Source organism: Trachymyrmex cornetzi, unplaced genomic scaffold (genome assembly GCF_001594075.2).
Source record: "Trachymyrmex cornetzi isolate Tcor2-1 unplaced genomic scaffold, Tcor1.1 scaffold16, whole genome shotgun sequence".
Classification (NCBI taxonomy): Eukaryota; Metazoa; Arthropoda; class Insecta; order Hymenoptera; family Formicidae; genus Trachymyrmex; species Trachymyrmex cornetzi.
In genome coordinates, this window is record NW_017296201.1 from 2,308,847 (window position 1) to 2,331,816 (window position 22,970).

Here is a 22,970-nt window from a genome sequence, read left to right on the forward strand (position 1 = left end):
ATTATCAAAATAATTACGTAACGATGTTCAAGCTGATTGTTAGAATGCCAAAACTTGCAGCGTTGCTCGTCACGCTTAAGTGTCGTGTATTATTTTGGTAACCCAACAAAATTAGTTTCATCTGTATCCAGCTAAATTTTTAGGTACTTCGGTAAAACCATGTACAGTTCGTTATGCAACTTGCAAAACCATGTATTATATATTTCGTACAACTTTAATATCGTGCTAACTTGTTAATGTTTCGCGATGCGTTTCGTTGAGTGAAATAACTGTAATTTTTAACTGATATTGCCTTTTTTACAGTACGCGCGATTAGTTAATCACATACACTTTTTCAAATATTTTCGTCACCATTACGAGAACATTCACAAATTACGTTTGTTTAGCAAAAATTAATGATTATTAGGAAATTATAATTTTTCCTTCTCTTTCTTTCTCCTTTTCAACCTCGCTATATATTATATTAAATGATAAATAATAAATTCTCGAGGTACGAGAAATGAAAAGTGTAATTCCACGAAGTACAGTTGCGAGAGGTATGTTTACAGAGTTGGCGCGTCGAATAATTAACTGCAGTCTAATTACAACGTTCTGTCACAGGCAAAATGCGTATTTGCAAGCAACAGAAATTCTGCCTTCTTAAGGCTTCCCAATTACGAAGCCGTCGTCCTCTTCTTGTCGTAAATGATTATCAGTTACCATTTACTCTCGAGACCGACACGAGAGACGTGTGCTTGTGTATGCGCTTTCATTAATACGCACTCGCGTGAAACCAACAATCGTTCACGTTTGCGTCATTGATCAATTAATAGTGCTCGTTATGTAAGCTGGTAGCGATCGGCGTATTTAATAATCACGGCGTCCGTTCACGATGCGGTTCACTAAACGACGAAATATCGTGATAGTATAACGCAAAGAAGGGAGAAGACTACCGTAAAATGAGCTCAGATCGCACATACGGGTGTAACTTTGCGTCGTACTATACATATTGTAAGATCGCACCGCATTTAAGAGAAAATACGTAGCGTTTTGAAGATTATTCTCCTTTTAAATTGATTTCTCGTAGAATTCAAATAAATTTGAAATTTCATATACATAATCTTTTTTGTTTTTATGCAGAGTTAAAACTTAAACATTCCAGTCCAAAATTATCCCCGCCAGAGTGCGGTCCAACCTCATGTCGGTAGCGCAAGAAGATAGATAGAGATATTTCGTTTACTATTTATTAATATTCCTCTACCGTCACTCGCATATCATTGTTACGATAACGATCGATTGTCATCGTACGTATATTAATATAGATGTATAAAATTTATGTATTAAATATACGTGTATACATATATATATGTACGTATGTATATTACAAAAAAAATCGCCAGGCAATCTGCGCGAACCGTCGCGGTTCGGTGCGGCCGCAGGTACGCATTGTTATTGTTATTGCATTACAAATGCATCGTTATATGATTATATTGATGTCGCTTATTAAAACAATCGCGCGCATACCGTGTCGCGTCGGTTCGTGCGGACTCACTTATTTTTTATCTATCTACTCTTAAATGGTATTATTGACGATGGCAGACTTATTTCGTTGCTGATCTACTTCGCTATGCGGAAATAATCTACTGCTGCGATGTCACTGACCGAGGCACAAGTTCTGAACTGTCTTAACAAAGGATGCACCGATTATAAGGAAAATTGGATCCCAATGAAATGACCCAGAAAATATACATGTTCAAAATAAGACAAAAGACATCTTAAAGACGTTTAAAAGACATCTTGAAGAAATCTTAGTCCAGGTCCATAATCTTGTTTTAAGAGACAAAAGACATCTCATCTTAAAGACGTTTAAAAGACATCTTGAAGAAATCTTAGTCCAGGTCCATAATCTTGTTTTAAAAGACTGTAAGTCGTAAAGCCGCAAAAAAATGACCAATCACAATCGAATATGAGAAAAATAATCGACTGTGATTGGTCAATTTCTTACGGTTTTACAGCTTACGACTTTTTAAAGATTGTGGACTTAGACTTAAGTATGTTCCGATTTGGATTTTTTGTTGTTTGTGGAGTTACGTTTTACATATAATGGATGAACAAAACATGTCATAAACATAAATAATGCATAGTTTTTGAACTGTGGTGTAGCAAAGATGCTCAAAGATGTAACCCAAATACACATGTCAAAAATGGAGACATAAAATATCTAAAAGACATCTTAGACATCTTTAAGATATCTTACGATACGATGTTTTATAGATGTCTTATGTTTCAATTTTGGATATAGTGCTATTTGGGAAGTTTTACATTTTTGATGCACACAGTAGCTCGAAAACTATTCATTATCGAGCCTTGACATATTTCTTGTTCACCATATTATAAGCTATAATATATGTGAAAATTAATTAATTTCACGCCAGAACCCAATTTTCCGTATAATTAATGTTCCCTTCGGAAATGTGACAATTCCGCGAACGTATGCTAATTATATTAATAGGTTCATACATCCTTTATTTAAAAATCGTGCGCAAAGAAAGTATAAAAAAATGAATACTTGGAAAAAATACGCCACCGCTTACGAAACGAAAATAGCAGTATCGCGAGTTACAAAGTACAAGTACCGTATTACATAATTTTCTTTTAGGCTATACTTTCCAGAGTTAATTACAGCAATCGATCTTCATACTAGTTGTGGGTACGCGCAGGAGCTCGCAGGTGCCGATTTACACGACAGCCTTTCCTCGGGGAGACTGGCGGAGAGTTAACTTACGTTCGCCTATTACATGTCGTTTACGAGCCCTTACGTGCAGCATTCATGCCGAGGCGGCAATATTCTAGTCTCGACGCGGCCCGCGCCGTAATGAGTCGGTAGCGAAACTACGTGATCGGTCCTCGTGGCGCGTTGCCGATATTGCCGCTGCTGCAGCTGCTGCTCCCATTCCTGCCGGAGGGGGTGGTATTGTTGTCGGCCTGGATGTCGATCTGAGAACACACGTTTCTCTATTATCGAGTCTCGTCGACGTGTGCAATATACGCGCGCGTAACCAGAAATATTATTTTCAAGCCAAAGGGATGGGGCCTCTTTTATCTTCACGATAAATATTTTTAATGTTTCTTTATCTTTGGAGAATGGGAGTCTATTTTTCAAATCTTACCTACAGCTTTTCCTTAAGTAAGATTTCTTGTAATTCATTATTTCATTGTACTTCTTATCTCAAAATATGACACTGTCAGCGTTACTGTAATAACTTTCCCATTCTGTAAAAGTTAAATATTGTCTAGTATACAAGAAGAATACAAGGTAAAGAAAACTGACGAAACACTTTAATTTCTTTTAGATAAAATTCCGGGCAAATTTAACATTTGACGTTCCTAATCCATACTTAAATAACCCTATGAATATAATTTTGTCGCTTTTACAGTTTAATCCTTAAATGCTACACTATGGGAACAATTACATGATATGGTCATATTCAACCCAATTCGATTACTTATAATTTCCATATAAAAATGAATATATTTTAAAAGACTTTTCTTTCAATCGAAATGCCAGACATTGTTAAGAATATGGTAATAATGGTATCAAAAGTAAATGTATGTATTTTTATTAATAAAAAAAAATAATTGAAAAAGTACTGAAAAAGCATTGTATGTCGTATCAAAAAGACGCGTTTAAGGGTTAATTATATAACTTTCGCGAGATGGGACAAAGGATTCTATGTAATAAAGATCTTTTAAGTCATCGTAATCATGAATTTTCAAGGTGCATCGAAAGCTTCGATTATAATAGCTGTAATTAGTTATTGAATCGCGTTAACTGACGTTGGCTTTTAGTAAGGTTAAAAAGTAAAAAGAATTTCAGATAAGTCGATGTCGTAAGCCGAGCTGTCGAAATGCAGATGCAATGGAGTCGTTATGAAAAAGCGAATGGAAAAGTGGAGAGAGGGCGAAGGAGAGTAAAAGTGGCAGACAAAAACTTTCCAAGTACCGGGTATACAGTCGTTAATCATATGAAGTCAATCTATGTCAGATTACCAAGATTGATTAGATACACTGAAAGCCTGATGCATCAAAGGGTTCGGAAGGGGATTAAAGTATATTACGTCGATGTTCCATGTTACTTCGGCGCTTTTGACAACGTTGTAAAGGTGGCTATCAATATCAGATTCTATGAATAAAACAGGTGTAGAGCTTCATGTTGGCGCGCAACAACTTTCTCCAAATAGGGATTCGATAAACAAATTTAAAGATGGAATTATAAAAAAAATTGTGGTAAATTAATCTACTTCTAATTCCATTTTCTCATTACTATTACTGTTATTACACTGAGATAAAAAATGTAGTTGTCCCAAAATATAACTATAAAATTATAGTCATTTTAAGTTGCCAACTATATACATTTGTTGCTAGAACTATACATAGTTACTGTTATTATTATTATTATAGCAGTAATAATCATAATTATAGTAATATGTAATTATAGTTACAAACATTTTTCTCTCAGTGTACTATTATTGTTGTAATTACGAAAGCAGCAGAAGACATACAGAAGTCAAAGACAATCCCGCTTCATCTTTGGTAAGTAGTCATTGTCAGCCTGGAAACCGCTTTCAGCCCGCACATTGTCATTGTGTCCCGTTTTTCTCTTTATGTCTTATTAGCAAGCAGTGGCGCTAACACGCCTAAGAGATTGCGCCGCAAACCATGGCATATGTAAATCATGCTGGCAACACCAGGCGGAGAGAGAGAGAGAGAGAGAGAGAGAGAGAGAGAGAGAGAGAGAGAGGGGGGGGGAGGGAGGGAGGGAGAGAGAGAGAGAGGGAGACGTCTGTTCGAGCTGTTCATTAACTACTTCGTAGTGCGCCAACAGCACTTAGCCGTCGGTCTATTGTTACGATGCGGATGTTAGCCCTCGTTGTAAGTTCCACCAGTGAATGACCACCGAATGTAACATATATTTATTAGTGCTGCAGTTGCGTAACAGTGTTACGTGAAGTAATATATTATTATATTGTTCTTAAAAGAAAATAAAAATATGTAAGAATATCAATTGTTGCTATATCATGAAATTATAAATCATATTTAGTAAGCCGAAATAAAAATTGTTGTGATCACGAATGTATTAATTCTGTGTCGGTTTCCAATTTTATTATGTTATTTTTTTTAAAGAAAATTAAATGTGCGTAAAATGTTAGTTTACCATCATAAAATTATAAATTATAATAATAAATACGATATATATTAATGCTGCATTTACATAATAGTGTACAATAACATATTATTATATTATTCCTTTTAAAAGAAAATAGAGATATACGACAATATCAGTTGTCACGAAATTACAAATTGTATTTAGTGAGTCAAAATAAAAATTGTGATCGCGAATGTATTAATTTTTTGTTGATTCTCAATTTTATTATTCGTCAATTTATTGTCCTTTATAAAAGAAAATTAAAAATGTAGCGTGTGAAGTTAATCATCATGTTAACTGAAATTATAAATCGTATTTATATTATGTAAATACGGTATTTAGTAAAAATACTTATTTAGCAAAAATATCATAAATCAATTATCGTGAATGCAATTAATTCTTTGCCGGTTTTCAATTTTTGCCGGATTTTTAGCAAGGAGTCGCGGCCGCGAAATCGTGCTATTTTGAATCGTATTTAACGTTTGTTATTATGGTATACATGCAATTTGGCGATAATAATAACGCCAGCAGAAATATAAACGTCGATCGCGATTTTATCTGTTTGCCAATTATTTCGCGCAGCGCTTTGTTTCAACTCCCACCGCTTCGATTTAAACGAGTTTACATTTGAAAATTCGTTACGCCTGGCTTAGCGTGCAACGAACCATAACTGCGAATCGTTTTGTAACAAAGACTAATTACATTAAAACATGATGTAAATATTAACGTTGGTATCAACAAGATATGTATTTTCATGCAACGCTCTCCATACTGGGGTACGACAGTTTGCACAACAATTCGGGATTTCTTTCGATTCTATCCAGCACGGTTTGCAACTCCTGTATCTCCTCGGGTGACAGCGGTGTTCGCTGCTCCGACAGGATGGATATGGCGTCGGAGAGGCTGAGGGACGCCAGAGCGACGCCGTCTTTATCGCCGTGATTCCGGAGGCCCTGTTTCAGCATCTTAATATATCTCTTCAGAGCGGAATTCATCGCGAGTCCTATTTTCGAATCGTGTCGCGGAAGTTGCAATTCCTCATCGGCACCGCGCCCCGCGATATCATCCTGCGGCGGAGATTCATCGTATCTCATTTCGTCGACCGTGCCGTTTGATCGAGTATTCAATTTCATGCCGTTTAATCCGCTTTTCGTCTCGGAATTTGCATCCCGCAGTGCCGGATACGAAGCCGCGACGGCGGCGGATCCGTGCAGGTTCTCGGAAAGATTGTTCAAGCTGGCGGGTCTCCTACGCAGATTTCGTATAATTTTCGGCACTCTCGATTTTACGTCGTTTTCCGTTTTCGCGCTTCTACTTTGTTGAATCTCGTCGCTTCTCCGAGCTGTTCCCGTATTCTCCGGCGAATCGATCCGGGACGTAAGCCCCGCGAATTTCTCGCTGTCGGGGATCGCGGATTTATCGGTATCGTCGGCCGGGTTTAACACTTCGGCGGATAATTCAATCTGCGGGCTTAGCGACACGCCTTTCGGGGGATTCTCCGCGCTTCTTAACCGTCGCCTTCCACCACCGCGATTTAATTTCGTCCGGTTCTCCCGTCTATCTACCACGGATGGCGACTCGGGGTCGAGTCTTAGCGCATTATTCCCGGATACTGGCCTTTCTCTCGCGGCGTCGGTGCCGGATCGGCTCGTTATTAATTCTGGCTCCTTTGTCCCCCAAGTTTCGCTTTCAGTTACAGGTGCATTAGCGAAGAAAGCGGTTGGGGACGAGCGTTTCCTCGGGCGACCCAGCGTCCGTGCTGCAGACGACAAAAACGACAAAGCGGCATTGTCAGCCATTGTCGAGATCGCCGTTCTGCTGGCGGACATTTTTTCCCCGGGGGGCGAATCGGTAATCTTCAAAGTTCGTTCCTCTTCATTATCTTTCACCATGACGCTTCCGACGTCCTTTGATTTACTCCGCTGCTGCCCACGCGGCCGTGTCGTGAAATTCTCTCCGCGTTGTTGTTCGCTCGTCATCCCGATCAATTCTTTTCCCCGTGACGCAACGAAACTCGCCGCTTTTCTGGACAACGCCGGATTTTCTGGATTACGGCACGTCCTCGCCGAGGATTCCTTCCAGCGAAACTGTCCTCGAGACGGAACTGTCGATTTCTGCCCCGGCGGACCACTTCCGCGCGCCGACGAGGGTTGCGGTCTCGCAACCCTCGCGGCGGAAATCTCCGTAATATTTCCTCCGTATTTCCTGTTGAAGGAGGTCCTTCGGTTCCCCGACATCCAAGGGGGACGCGACGACGCGCGGTTCCTAGGACTGATCGATGACCCGCGCGAACGACACGACATTTCGTCCTCTCGGCGTTTGCTGGATTCGCTGCGGATGCTGGCAATCTCGCTGGAACTCACCGAAATAAAATTTGACCTCCCTCCCGCCTCTCTTTCCCCGCGACGTTTACCCGACAATGGGAACACGGCGAGTGGGTAATCTTCCAATTTTTTCTTGGATTCGCGCGAACGACCCGCGCTCGTCCTCGGTCTCGGTGATCCCGTAGCTTCCCGTCTTTCCAGCGATGTAGCAGCGCGTGATAACGCGAAGATCTTGCAAGTATTTCCAGCACTCGCCGGTCGATCGTTTCTCGTCGAAGATTCCTTTCTTCTTCCAGGACCGGCGAATTGCAGACAGTCATCTTCCGCGTCATGTCCAAGTGTCGCTTTATCGGCACATTTACGAGATCGCGTCGAAATCAACCTTCTCAAAATCGGCACTTCCGATTTTGAATCCTGATTGCTCGTCGCGATCTCGGGAACTTCTTTCGGTGGCGCTCGAATGCACGGATTCCCATTATCGTCCATGCCGGGTAGTTTTGGAGGATTGCCGTCGACGTTTTCCGAAAGATGATTTCTGCTGTTTTCGCGATCGATCCCATTGTCAGAAATCGTTGCCGTTTCCTTCTCGCTAGTCCGCGGTCTTCTCGTGCCTTTCGACAAGAAATGGTCCAGCGGATGAAGACGTTCGACGTTCTTCCGACTCGTTGCATCGGCGATGTCGTAGTACTCCTCCACAAAGTCGAAAAGACTATGATCGTATCGGTCGTTCAATCGTATGCCAATCACCGAGTCGGCCGAGTTCAGGTGCAGCGAGTTCAAGACGACGTCGCCCGGCGGCTGGAAGTCGTCGTACTGCTTCCTCAGGGTTGCTTCGATCAATTTGTAACGATAGGCTTTGTAATCGAGGTTCGATATGTCGATCATTGGGTGCCGTGAGTCCGCGAAGGACAAAGGACGATCCGAGGATGGACATATCCGTATTTTTGATCCGCGATCTTCGATCTTCCGGTCGACTCGAATCTCACGTCGACTGGAACTCTTCGAGATACCGCTGTTGCTTTGCAGAGTCGGCGTGGAATTGATCCTGAGAGCGGATTCCGGATGCAGGCTGGAACTCGATGTGGAGTCGGCCAATTTGATTGGAGCCGGATAATGTATCAATAACGATCGATTGACACGATCGTAGCGACGGCGATACCTTCGAGGCGAGGTCTTCGTGAAGATTCTCAGCGGCTTGTCCTACACGTAACGTAATATTCAATTTCACCGGGAAAATGTAAGAAGCCACCGTAGCAATCCGTTATACTACGACGTTAAATTTCCCCTTTAAAAAGAGAGAGGAAATTTTTCGACAAAACTACTTTAATCTCGCTTCGAATCTTTTTCGCAATTATATACGAAGCTTCCATAAGGGTGGGGTCCTTCTCTCCTTATAGAGGGAAAAATATTCTCACTTCTATTCCGATTTTATAATACAGTGCTCAGTTGTAGTTGTACATTATCGCCTTCAATGGATTCGATATAACGGTATCGCGGTGCCGCGCGCTTTGCATTGTGTTATAAACGCGAATGTTATATCACGGTTACGCCGAAAGAAATTGGAAAATTTACAGTCCAGCGCGGTACTTCCGCTCGAACACCGCGGAAGCGTTATCGATGCGCACCCGCGTTTTAAAGCCGCGGTTCCCGAACGCGAGTTTTCGAGATAGCGCCGTCCCTTGGCTCTTGTTTATCGAAGGAAATGCGCCGGACGAATAAAATAAAAAAGGAAAAAAAAAGGAACGAAAATAAAAAAACGTTACACCGTTCGTTCCTATTTCAAGTCGCGCAAATCCCGATAAGAGGCACTCGCGTAACGTTTTCACGCCCGACTATCCTATACCGAGGTAAGGGGCGAGACAATTTATCGGGGCACGTACAAGGAGAAGGTAAACGCGCACGATCAACGGCGCCGCTAACAAGATCGTCAGGGCTAAAGCGAAGGCGCTCTCAGCCAGGAAGGGTGGTGTCGATCGTAAGGTTAAGACGAGTTTTCCCGGCACCAGCACGTCGAACATCCCGATCGCTTGTTTCCCCGACCCCCGTCGTAATTGCAAATCGCCCCTCGTCGTCTTTCGCACGTTTCACTTTAGACCGCCGATCGCAGGGCTGCGGATTCTCTCGACCGGTCGATGCCGCCTTCGAGAAGTTGACTGCCATCAACGGTGTCTTCTATAATGGAGTACTATCGTCGATAGTCGATATCTCCGCTCTCGAAAAGTTTCGCTCTCTTCTTCTTTTTTTTTTCCTCCTTTTTTACCCTTCCATTTCTTTCTCCCTCTCGCAGCCTCATCCGCCTCATTCGGGTCGGCTTCATTTCAAATTAGCTCAATTATTGATTGCGGTGTATACTGCGGTTTACACTTCGACCACATTTTATTGTTTATACGTATCGTCTCACATGTTGCTTTATTTTACATGTAAATAATGATGTTCATTTTAAATTCATCGCACGTATCCGTAGCACGTATATTTTTTTCTAAAATAAAATATCTGTTTCTTGTCCATTCAGTCAATACTAAAAATGTCAAACTTTAAGATAGATTTCTATTTATATAGAATTTTATGTCATGCATTTTCGTACATCCGTACATTAGTTTATTTTACACGAAGTTATAAACGGAACGGAATAGCTGAAATTTCTGACGAGAATTATGTATCGTAAATTATGTTTTCGATACATCGTTAGTATCAGGATATTTAAATTATTTAGAAAGTTAATATTTGATTGCATCAATCAATAATTAACCCCGATGAAATATGCATTTCTAGGTCATAACATGTACAAACACTTACAATTGTCAGTATTGTACGTCCTGGCATTGTCTGGACGGCTCGGAGTCTGCCGGGTAGGCGGAAGTTCACGATAAGGGGCTTCAGTGTCCGGGTAACCGTTCTGTCGATGCTCCGGATGTCGCTGATAAGCTCCCGAGAAGATTCTGGTGTATCTTAAGTAACAACCGCTCGGTATTTGCCACTGCAAGTCAAGTTAAGATACTTCTTGGAATCTCATTGACCTCGCGTGTAATCGCGTGAGCACTCTTGTGTCTACTCACCTCGTACGAGGAGCTGGGCACGGGCTGGGGCGATCTGCCAGGGCACATCAGCATCCTTCTTCTGTAGAATCTCGGCTAAACGAGGAGATAAGTGCACTATGAGACCTTCTACCTTCCCGCATGAATTTCTCTCTCGCGCTTTAATCTACGGCCATATCCTCGAAAAAGGGTCCTTTCTACGAGACGCGCGCGCGGTAGAACCACTTCTATTGAAACGACTATAAAGGATACCGGTGCTTCGATATTTTTGTCGGGTCGAAAAGCCATTACAACTAAAACCGTTTACTAAAATTGAAGCAGTAAGATGTCTCGCGTATAGATTTATGTTATCCAAAAAAAGTAGATCGGGTAATGTCCGTTTTTCTATCATTGTATTGTAGATTAACTTTAATCTCGATTTAACTTTTATCTTTCTTTTCTAGTTCTAAGAATTGAAAAAAGATAAAGAGTGAATTAGATTGTGATTAAAGTTAACTCTTTACAGCCACACTGAATTTTTTTTTTTTTTACCAAGGCGAAATTTCAATCTTAAATATTTTGGCACAAAATTCAATTTTTTAAATAAAGGTTTTAATATTTAAGTTAAACCGATTAAAAAAAAAACTATTTAGCAATGTAGAAAAAATGTTGAAAGGTAATCCTGAATTTTCCTAGAATTTTTTAAAATTTATAACACAGTAAAAAATTTAGGCTGGAGAAAAAAGATCCAGAGTGCCTACGGAATAAGTAAAAATATGTGTCTTTACGAGGGATTAACCTACATTGATAGAAATTGGCCGAAATTGGTTAAAAAATGATCTATCAGAATTAATGTGTGAAATATCTGCAAAGATAATTTATTCATACTCACCTCGGAATCGAGAACATCCGTGGATTCTGCAAATATACGAGATAAACATTGGCTCAATTGTCATCTCCGCATCGATAATTATATTTATATATTTATGACATTTAGATAAATGTGACGCGACAATATTCCACCCTGAAGGGAATTAGCGATGTCGCGTCGCGACGCTGTCTGCGTCTACGCATCGCGAAGCCCTTCTCGGGCTACTCCCGCGGGGCACAATGGCATAAATTTACCTCTCACGTGTATCGAAAAATGGCATTCGGCTCGATTTCCGGCTGCATCGGAGGCGACGTAGCGCACATCGTGAATGCCGGGATACATCACATGTCCAGGTCCCTGTGCGAGACATACGATAATTAACTTTTCGCGCAATTGCACGGAAATTTCCTCTGAGGAAAATATCCGCTTTGTATGTGCAAAACGGTGTGCCCGGCGACTAATCTTGTTCGTATGCGACGCTCCGCATTCGTCCAAAATCGGATACGATTGATGTGACGCGATCGATCACTTTCCTTTTGTTTTCATCCCTCTTCAAATGACCCGATTAAAGAGATCGGCACAACGTACTTCCTCTTCGCACGATTCTTGTTTCAATTTGCCTAATCAGATTAACCGTCAGGTTACATAATGTCCGAGGCCATTTATAACCAATGCTCTATCGAGAGTGCAAGCCACCAATTATCCACGGACCGGTTAACATGCGGACAGGATAATCTCTGTTATTACGTTAATAAAGTACACGTACGTTTTCCGCGCCGAGACGCCAAAAGGATACAATAAAAACAGGACGGAAGCGTCGACCGACAATGATTAATCATCCAGCTGGTTTTTCCTACGGTACCGTTCGCGAGGAAAATCGTAGATACTATCCTCCGTCGCATTGCAGCAGTTTCTTCGTTGGGTCTCATTTTCTCGAAACACGAACGGATAATTAATGGACGATATCCTCGCTCGATTAATATGCCCGATTGTCAACGGCAAAAGGGGGTTAATTAACTTCAAGGTGCGCCAACAGAAGACTGGGAAGTCTTGACCGGTCGATACCGGAGACATAAATTTGCGAACAGAGTTAAGGAGAAAACTGAGAAAATTTCATATGAAATATATAAGGAAAGATCGTATATGAAACGTTGTATCCGACAGCGAATGCTGATACGGGTTGCTTCTTGACGAGTACGTACCCTCGTTTTATAAACGTGTTCCACGCCAACGTTATCGGTGAAGGTCGGTTCTTGCCAGAATATCAGACGATTTCGTTCCCCCGGGCTCAGTCTGACCTCGAAAGACACGGGACACATAGTAACCTTGGGGTTTTCGGTATCTGAAAATATATCGCGGCATATCCTAAGAATTACCGAATTCTCTCGTAAAATCGTTGTTGTGTAAAACTCATTTAAAGTCTCGTGCTTTTTACCGCAAAACTGTTTGCGCTACCCATTATTATTGGCAATATTTTTGTTTTTCTCTTTCTCTTTAGATTTTAGATTTTAACTTTCTTTATTCTTTTTAGATTTTAACGTTCGTTAACCTTCTGTCTGTGATTTGAATTTTTCAGCACAAACTCTTAAATTTCTTCGAAATAGAGGAGAGCAGAGTCTGCCGTATCCTAAAATATTTTGCTAGTAGTGAGGTTTTAAAAGTCTGAATTTTTTCACATTTTTTTTAAAATCTAGAACGGTGAAAAAACTTGGACTAGACAATTAAAGTTCAGATTATAGACGGAGGGAGTAAACATATGATTGCAGACAGAGGATTAAAATTCTTCTATGAATAACAGATAACTGGAACATTTAAATTTGTATCACATGGCAAGGACAGTTTTGCTGAAGTATCTAAAAGTTAGTTTGATACAAATCTGAAAGTAACTTTGTTGAACCAGCAAAATACATAGTTACATACAACGTAAAAAGCTCGAGCGTTCTACGTAATTATTCTGATACAAACAAAATGATTTTTAGATCTGTCTAGCTAAATTTTTAACATATACTTCTCAGCAAAACCATTCTTTTCTTACATCTTGGTTACGAGATTGTAAACCCATTTGTTATCATACTACACGACGTATATTAAATATATTCAAGATTTCACGTGATCCGGTACTTTCTCGTAACAAGAGCCTCTTTTCAATGGAACTCCCAACAATCTTGAATAGTCTCACGTATATAGAAACGTAGAACGAATAGAAATCGAGATAAAGCGGAATATAATAGACGAAACTTGGCGGGGCTAAGCGGTTTTTGAGACTGCAAAGATCTACGAAGGAGCGCAACGCAATTCTCGCGAGTATGTCCGATCGACGCGAGGTTATTCGGCGTAATCGCGTATCGACCACGATGCACTGGCACTCCTTCCAGCCGTTGCGTTGCGGAGAGAACTTGCTTAAAGCGAGTTTCACGAACTTTCAGAATGAGTAATTAAGCGGGACGGGACGCGGAGTGCACTTCGCCGCGGAAACTAAAGTTTACCCGCGTCGCGTCGGGACGATTCGAGTGTCGAGCCGATTCCCATCCCGATCGATTGTCCCCTGTGCGAAAAGTTTCCTCGGGAAAAGTAGACAAATCGAAAATAAAAGGGAACAGAGTGGAGGAAGATGGAAACTTCACGGGATTTTGATCCAAGATTGATAATCTATGAAATCAGAAATTCCGCTTCGGAGCTGTCAAGTTTTCTGGTCCCATTTTATTCTTATCCGCTCAATTGAACTCTCAGGAGGGCACAGTTGGGAGTTGAGAGGAGAAAGGTGTCACTCTTCGCATTAAAATATGTCAAGTTAAGTCCATTCTCATTATATCTTTCGTCGCCATTGAATTTCAACTATAGATTTTATTAGCGGATTATCATCGGTACGCTTGTTAATAATTCTGATCCTTATTATAATATAATAACGTCCTTATCAAAATTTAATACTAGAGGGTAGTGATTAATTACTTGCTTTGGGTATTAAAAGCACTGCTGTTCAATGCTTTTAATATTCAAAATAAGTAATTATATTCAAAGTAACTATAATTAATCATCATCTTTCAGTATTAAATTGGCCAGTAATAAACTGAATTTCTATAAGGGGGCGGAATGGATAGTTAGCATAAGAAAAATACGGATATAATTTATTACTATTTGCTTCAATGATACGTTTACTTATACTGTTTATAATAGCGGTTCTTATCACCACGATGATACTTAGTGCAAGAAAAAGGAGCTCGCAGCGAGGAGATCCATTTTCCTTTCCACTTCCCAAAGCGAATTCTTTTTGTTCCTGATTTCTCTCTTATGCGCTGGACTTACCGCGAACTCTTATCACGATCCTACAGGTGCTGGTGTAATTAGAGACCGGCGACCATGCCGTGAAGGTAACGACCGTCGTGCCCGCCGGCAGATCCGCTTGCAATTGCTTTGCCCATGGAGGTGAAGCGTGTACGTATCTGAAAAGCATAAAAGGGGAAAACAAAAAAAAAAAGGAAACAAAAGCCAGCGAGATAGACATGTAACCGAGTTACTCGATGTTATTCAAATAACTATAAACTATTTCGTTTACATTAATGGATTGACAAATAGAGAAACTTTTGATATTTTTTTGTTTTACCTACATAGAAATTTCTCAAAATCGTATTAACCAAAATATCTAAATTTGACACAAATAAATATTTGCCAATTAATATCGCTCTGCGACACTAATTGGCAGATCCATTTTCATTCTACAAATGGATTTCTGTCCAGAACCGAAATAGAAATAATTCGCGTCACTCTGTCTAACAAATCTAAAAATAGAATTGAGCAACGATATTTGAGCAAGGTAAATTTAACATGAATAAACAAAGCTTGACAGCTTCACATGTTTGATCAAAGTGGATTTTAATGCCTAATAATAGTTTTACTAATAATGAATCTTTATACTTTCCATTTCATTTAAACTGCGCGCCGATTATTTGCAACCTTGAAATATAGTCTTAAATCGAGGCTGAAGTACGTATTACAAATTAAATTGACAAACAATTTATTAATACTGATACTAATGAGCATCTTAAAACATTGTAAAGAATTTATTGCGGAAAATATTATCAAAATAAATCTATATATTTACACATTTTTTATGGAAAATAGATTCGAGTAAGATTATACAATAAATTAACAAGTAATTTAATAATACTGATCGATGCTAACAAGCATCTTTAAAGGATTTATTGCGGAAAATATCATCAAGGTAAGTCTATATATTTACTGTTTTTGATGGAAAATAAATTCAAGAATACTATAATTTAAATTGATAAGCAATTTAATAATACTGATCGATGCTAACGACCATTTTAAAACACTGTAAAGAATTTATTGCAAAAAATATTATTGAGATAAATGTATGTATTTAACACATTTTTGATGAAAAATAGATTCGTATCGGATCAATGTTGATAGCCCCGAAATTGAAGATCTCTGCTCTATAATGTGCTTCTTACCTCCACCAATCCATGTTCGACTTTGGTTGCGGGAAAGTTACACGTATCGTGTTTTGCCTAGCCGGTAATTCGACGTCCATGTCCTGGGGGCAGCTCACGAACGGTTGTGGCGTGTCTACAGTGATAAAGTCGATAGTTAAACTCTTGATACCGATCGCCCAATTTCCCATACTATAACACGATAAGAAACTTCGATGGCGAGCAATTCCCATATCATTGGCCGATAGTGTTCAAGAACGTTATTTTGCTCTAGAAAGTATCACGCCGTGCGTGAAAAGGCTTATCGCGCTTTTATCGGTTTTATACGGGATGTAATAACAATGCAACCGTTAGATGTACAGTGAGTTCGTAAAAACATTAGTTTCAATGATACAAAATCAATTTTCTTTTTATAACTGAAAAATCAATAATTTATTTAATCTATCGTTAAATTGAACGCGAGGATTCTCGGTTATCCTCAGTATATCCCGGTTCTATAGAACCTAAAGCCGTCCTTTATTTATAAAGCAACCATAAACGCGCGTAATATCGTTTGATGCGAGATAGGAACCACTTAAAGAGCACCGCTCCAGAAAAGCATCTCTTTCAAAATGGGAGCCGATTTGAATATCTTGTGCCAAGAATGGATTTCCGAGCGATAGCGGCTGTAAACTAGCAAAAACCAAAGCGGCATGAAACGGACATAGAATCAAAATCTCCTTTCCATTAAACGAAACAATTAACGTCACGGAGGAAAGAACCGCGAAAATGTGCGCGGGAATGAAAAAGCCGGCAAAATGGATAAAACGAACGAGAGGAGAGGAGCCGGAACGTAAAAACCCGCCGGTCCGAGTAAGCTCGTTAAGAGGCGGCGTTAACGTATGATCTCGTTAGCAGGCAGCCTCTACACAGGAACTTTGTATTATTAAAAGCTGCTCCGAGCGGCACGACTAATCTAGCGCGTCCAAGCATTTTCGTCGTTAAGTTATTTGCTCGGTTCAGGCAATATTTTACGTTCGATCACGCATGACCGAGCGTTCCCTTTATTATAAATTGAAAAGAATAACGTCTTGAAAATCGAAGGGAAATTTAATGAGAGCTTCAGACGCCCCCTGCTTGGTGTAGGCCATAGATAGACGTAATAAGTATAGACTGTGCATTCCCTGATCTTTCTACTTCGTTAAAAAGAAAACGCAATATTGAACCGCATCGGCATCTCTCTTCAACTTGTTCCGAGAGAAAGAGCAGGTATCTGTGGTACAAATCAAGCTACTGTATTGTCCGGAATTTATAGTGACAACTTTATAGGAATGCACAATTTATGTTTATTACACAGTAGGATCTATTTATAATATACTGGAACGCGCCTTTCCTGTATTAAACTACTGCAGTGAAACTGCAGACCGAGGAAAGGAAAACAAACAAATACTTATTTTTCTAATCCTTTCCTACTTACAGTAGTAAAACCACATTAGCCAATCAGCGAATCGCTAACAAAGAAAACAGTACAATTTTTGCATCAGAGTATCATTATTTAGACATTGGGAATTAAACTGTTGAAAACTGTGGCCCGACAGAGAAAAAGAAGGCAAACAAAGATTCATCTGATTCTTTTCTGCTTATGGCAGAGTAAAACTACATCAACCAATCAACGAATCGCTGACGAAGAAAACAGTACAATCTTTATATTAGAGTGTCACTATTTAAAAATTGAGAACTAAACTGCAGAAAAGTGCGACTCGACAGAAAAAAGGAAGGCAAACAAAAACTTATCTTTCTGACTGTTTCCTACTTGCGATGGTAAAAGCACATTAGCCAATCAGCGAATCGCTGACAAAGAAAACAGTACAATTTTTGCATTAGCATGTCATTATCCAGAAATTGGAACACCCCTATTCCTTAATGGCTCGTTCGAGTATATTATAGAGCTCACTGACCTATTACCGTCTATGGAGGTACTCGCTTAAACGCCCGTTTAAAAGAGATACGCGGGTCTTCGAAAAAAATGCTGCGGGCGTGTCTGAAAAACCGTGAAACGGCGAGAATAAATTTTAAATGAAAATAACCATGTTGAAAAAATGTTCCGTCGAAAATAATTACACGACCATGAAATAAGCGTACAGCAGTTCGTACTAAAGCGACGCTCGATGCAACAGTCAGCTCGTTAAAAATTTTATCGGATAAATATCTTGATTAATTTCTCGGCAAAGTTACGGGACGTGAAGGACATGATGCCTGCGGCGTTTTTCTTGGCAACCGTGGGACTGTGGAATCGAGTTATACTTGGATTGTAAAGAGGGTCTGTTGCGACTTCGCGCAGACATATAGGTTCTTTCCCGTTCCAGTGACCGTCGCTGACGCAGTGTCTCGTATGCGCCCCTTCTAGCCGGAAGCCTCTTCGACATCGGACATGACACTTGGCGCCCTGGGGGTAGACGGATGCGCCGGAAGGATGTCCTGGACATCTGATCTACTCGATTAAACCCAGGAAAACGGAATAAATAACACAGTCAAGAGAATTAAGTTTACATATTTGTGTCATATTTGTGTATAACGATTAAAAATGCATATATAAATTTAAGTAAGGCTCCAATAAAATTAAATTTCACAAAGATTAAAGTACATTTAGCTCCGCCAGTTGTCATTTTTGATATAATCAATCTTTATAAATAAATTCAAACGTTTCGACTTTTAATACGGTCTTCTTCGTGAATATAAATCAATTGTATGTATCATTTATATTTATTGAAGAAGACCGCATTAAAGAAATGTTGAATTTTTAATTATTGATTATATTTATAAAAATTTATTATATTTTTTTTATAAATGATCAGCAGATTCTCAAATAATTCGTGTACTTTAATTTTTGTGTGTGTCACTAATTATAATTGTATTATCATAAACACATTATTTTTCAACTTCCGGCTCTCTCGTTTTTGTTTCATTTTGATCTCATTTAAAAAACTCAGTAATTTTATTAATTTGTCATTTTAATTTCTGCCGGTTGTTTCAAACAAGTCTAAATTCTCCATTTTTTTCAGCTATTCTTGCAGCTCCGGATTTTCCAGAATTTTTTTTGAACATTTTAACACGGCATATAAAATACAGAGTGGTATATGTTGGAAATGTCGGTGGTGTGTGTAGTACATCATCTCTTTGAAAGATACTTTAGAATATATATTTCGGTAGTATATATCGACTCGATCTATCTAATATGACTTGCGATATCCGCGCGACAGTTACCTCTCCGTGTATAGGTGGTTCCATGGCACGGCATTCTGACGTTGGCGAGACACAAGTTCTCTCGTCGGGCGCCAACACCAAATCCTCACTGCAGGCGCAATAGTAACTTCCGGCAGTGTTGATGCACTCGCCAGTGCAACCGCCGTTCCGGTTTAGACACTCGTTCACGTCTTGACACTGACTCCTGCTCATGCAATCCCATGCATAAAGTGTGGGAATCGTGTAATATCTGTTTTTACTCTACCAGCTGCTGTATATATCGCTTAGATCTTACCTCAAAATTAACGTATATCCGGCGCGACAGGCGCAAACAAATGATCCTACGGTATTGACGCACTCTTGATCGCATCTGTCGCGACGCCATTCGCATTCATCAATATCTGCGGCCGTGGAATGAATTTTTGAGATTAATATTATAAAAGCATGTACAAAATATATATTTACATAAATTCAAGTAAATATATAACATAACATGATTAATCCGTAATAATGATAAATTTGCATGATAAAATATATATGAAAGCCCATAGCTTTAACTTGATTTTTATAAATACGTATATATAGAATGTCTCGAAATTGGCAAATCAAAATATTATAATAAGAAAATTTTTTTTAAATTAATTAAGAAATAATTTTTTTTAGATATAAAGGTTTAAATATAGCCAATTATAGATTATGTTTAGATGGCCACCTGTTCATGAGTCACGTGCACATGTGTTAGTGAGAAAAAATTGAAATAGTTCTGTGTTATTTTATTGTAACTGTTTCTGAGATAATGGTCTTTCTGTCTAGACTTGTGTGCAACTTTTTATTAAAAAGTATACATATATATAACAATAAAAGTATATATAAAACACACTCTTTGACAAAAAGTTACGCAAAAGTCTAGATAGAAAGACCATTATCTCAGAAACGATGACAGATACGATAAAATGTCATAAAACTATTTCGATTTATTTCAACAAAACCTATAAGAAAGACTTTTACGCGTCAAAGTCATATCCATCACCATTATCGAGTAAATGATTGCAACGTCTAGACTTTTGCGTAACTTTTTTTGTTTTTAAAAGAACATAAAGAGTGGAGAAGGGCTTTTCGTCCATTTCTCATGATAATGTTTGTTCCTGTACAAAACATATATGTTGATTATTTAAAAGTTGTGCTTGTGCCCTCAAGGAGCAATCATGATTGTACGATGTAATTATAAACATGTCACTGCAAAGAGATAGTTTGCTATCTTGAACTTTCGTTCCCAGCAAACACAGAATATAACTGCAATATTGCAGCAGCATTATAACATTTCTACAATATAGCAGGAACGTTACAATGTTGCTGCATTATTGTAGTTATATTCTGTGTTTGCTGGGTTAAAATTGACGGAATAATCTCGCCCTATCCTATATAAAATATATATGTTACACAACACGTTATACTTTACAACGCGGTGCACACGATTGAATGCATTGTAAAAAATAAAATGTTAATTTTAACTTATAGTGGACTTTCTAAGCGTGCAAAAATGTTAAAATTAATACAAAAATGTTACAACACAAACTATAGAAATCAAAGCCTTAAACGGTCTAGCTGGAACTTAATGCTTGTATGATTCTTATGTGAATTTATATACCACGTATGTAGTCCCTAGAAACGCGCGCCGAAATGATTTTTCAGTCTTGAAACGCTAACTCTACTAAACTACCGCAGTAATATCACGAGTTAAATTGACTAGCAATTTAACAAATTTTTTACGCTTATTTGCATCTTCGAAACGATCTTAATAATGTTGAATGACATATTAAAATCTGTAAATAATTAATTCTTATTGCGAAAAATATTATCTCGGCCGAGAGTCAAACCCGGATCTCTTACATTCTGTGTGAGAGTCTTAAGCCTTTAGATTATAATACTAGACTAGAGGCGAGCGTGGCGTAGCAAGCAGCGCATGAGACTGCTATACCAGAGATCCCGGATTCGATCCCAGGCACAGAACCGAAAAATGTTTTCGAACGCTCGCAGCTCCTCTCGGAAGGCAATGGCAAACCACCGAGAGTATCCTTGCCAACAGCACTTCTCTAATAAATCGTCGTTCGGAATCGACGTTAAACTGTAGATCCCATATGACTGTGTACAACCAACGTGCGCACCACAGCATATGAGAGAAGTTGCGAACATCCATTAGTGGATATGCATTAGGAGGAGAAGAAGAGTTCACATCATATCCTAGTGTCTTTAGTGGTTTTTCCAACAATTTTTTAAATTTTTGCTAAATGACGCAAATTTTATATATTCGTTAATCGTAATGAAGCACATTATTATAGATAGCACTATGATAATTAAAATCGTAATTAATTCAAAAAGGGATTCATCTTTCTAAATACATTTTTTCTGTAATAACCTACTAGACTAGAGGCAAAAACATGTTAATTTTACCATTTTTGCATGCTTAGAAAGCCCACTATACGTCTTCAAGTTAAAAGTAACATTTTATTTTTTACAGGGTGTTTTAACTTGCCTACGCATTTATTCCCTTCCAGTTGAAATCCGACGGAACATGTACAGTAGTACGATCCAGGTGTATTGACGCATCTCTCGCTGCAGGGTGTCTCTTCTAGGCACTCGTCGACGTCTGAGAAAAAGCAAACTCAGTTTAGTTACGATTAAGCGACGTTGGTTTTTTCTCAAGTAAGCATACGTTTTTGCCTACACACGAACCTACACAGGTATCACCGTGGAATCGATATCCTGCCTCGCACTCGCAACGATAACTGCCCAGCACGTTGGTGCATTTGTTGCCCTTGCAAATACCGGCGGCGCATTCGTCGACGTCTAAAAAAAAAAAAAGAAAGAAAAGAAAAGAAAAAAAACCGCATACGCACAAACACACGGTCGTTCCTCGAGAAACTTCCGCACGAGCTAAGCGAGTCTAACTTTACAGCAAGCTTCGAAACTGGAACACAAGTAAGGGAGAGGGAGAAAAGGGCGAAACTGTGTAACTAGGAACCGCGCGTTATCTCTCGGATTTTCCAGAGGTGACGATACTATTTTCAGAAAATTAACCGTGATAGCAAAATAAATTGAAACAACGATTTATAAACGCGAATTGTAAAAGTAGATACCGTGATAGTTTCTTTCTTTATTGCATTTATTACTGCTTTTATGCGCAATCCGCTTCGTGAATATAATTTTATTTTTTTTAAGAAAAAAAATACCTCATCAACGTGAAATAGATACTTCTTTGTGATTTAATTTAGTATTCAGTAACGACGATTAATCCTTAAATGACATACATGATTCATTCTTGTACATATTATTATTTCAAACCTTTCGCATCTCTAAAAGGTTCTTTTAGTGATGCGAGTGGCTTTCTTTTCTAAAAAAAAACTTTAAGATGATGAGAATATAAGTGAGGAACGTAAAAAATTTAAGTTTCAAGCAGTAAAGAAGCAAAGTTGTGAGCGGTCGACATATGCCATGCTGTTAGAAGTTTTTTTGTAAGTAATCATTTAGTAAACAAACATTTTTTCGATAAATTTTTGTTTGTTACGCATATTTGTATATATATGTATTAATAAAAATGTTAAAAAATTTATTCTCTCTTGTAAAAAAGCTATAAGATTACCATGACGATAGATAATGAGAAAAGCATTAAGATGCAAAAAATATTTTCTCGTTACTACATATATCTTTTATATTTTTATAATTATAAAAACTAAAAATTATTAAATTTCTTTATTTTGTATTTATTATAAAATCACAATTTTTTAAATAATTTTGTAATCACGTTTTTTTAAATATAATAGTTAGAACGTTTGCTTCCTTTTCAATAATTTTCCAGAAATTCCTTTACCTTCAATAGATGCTTTAGAATTCCTTTTTACAATATTA

General features: G+C 38.7%; 2 protein-coding genes across 2 annotated transcripts in view; both read right to left on the bottom strand.

The window, feature by feature from the left end:
• Positions 1 to 1,997: 1,997 nt before the first annotated feature.
• LOC108758559 (fibrillin-2) overlaps positions 1,998 to 22,970 on the bottom strand; it is a 48,235-nt gene continuing 27,262 nt past the window's right edge. The window contains exons 10-22 of the mRNA XM_018503561.1: positions 21,798 to 21,911; positions 21,598 to 21,711; positions 19,360 to 19,465; positions 19,086 to 19,269; positions 18,126 to 18,312; positions 15,864 to 15,978; positions 14,698 to 14,834; positions 12,597 to 12,736; positions 11,649 to 11,751; positions 11,416 to 11,441; positions 10,566 to 10,640; positions 10,306 to 10,486; positions 1,998 to 2,976 (exon numbers count right to left, since the gene is read on the bottom strand). Of these exons, the coding sequence (XP_018359063.1) occupies positions 2,795 to 2,976; positions 10,306 to 10,486; positions 10,566 to 10,640; positions 11,416 to 11,441; positions 11,649 to 11,751; positions 12,597 to 12,736; positions 14,698 to 14,834; positions 15,864 to 15,978; positions 18,126 to 18,312; positions 19,086 to 19,269; positions 19,360 to 19,465; positions 21,598 to 21,711; positions 21,798 to 21,911 (1,664 nt within the window). The 3' untranslated portion in view covers positions 1,998 to 2,794. The remainder of the gene's footprint in view (positions 2,977 to 10,305; positions 10,487 to 10,565; positions 10,641 to 11,415; positions 11,442 to 11,648; positions 11,752 to 12,596; positions 12,737 to 14,697; positions 14,835 to 15,863; positions 15,979 to 18,125; positions 18,313 to 19,085; positions 19,270 to 19,359; positions 19,466 to 21,597; positions 21,712 to 21,797; positions 21,912 to 22,970) is intronic.
• Positions 5,466 to 9,686, bottom strand: LOC108758860 (uncharacterized). Its single transcript, XM_018504045.1, has 2 exons — positions 9,390 to 9,686; positions 5,466 to 8,709 (listed from the first exon to the last, which is right to left on the bottom strand). The coding sequence occupies exons 1-2, from the start codon at positions 9,525 to 9,527 to the stop codon at positions 5,938 to 5,940; spliced, it is 2,910 nt and encodes a 969-aa protein (XP_018359547.1). The 5' UTR covers positions 9,528 to 9,686; the 3' UTR covers positions 5,466 to 5,937.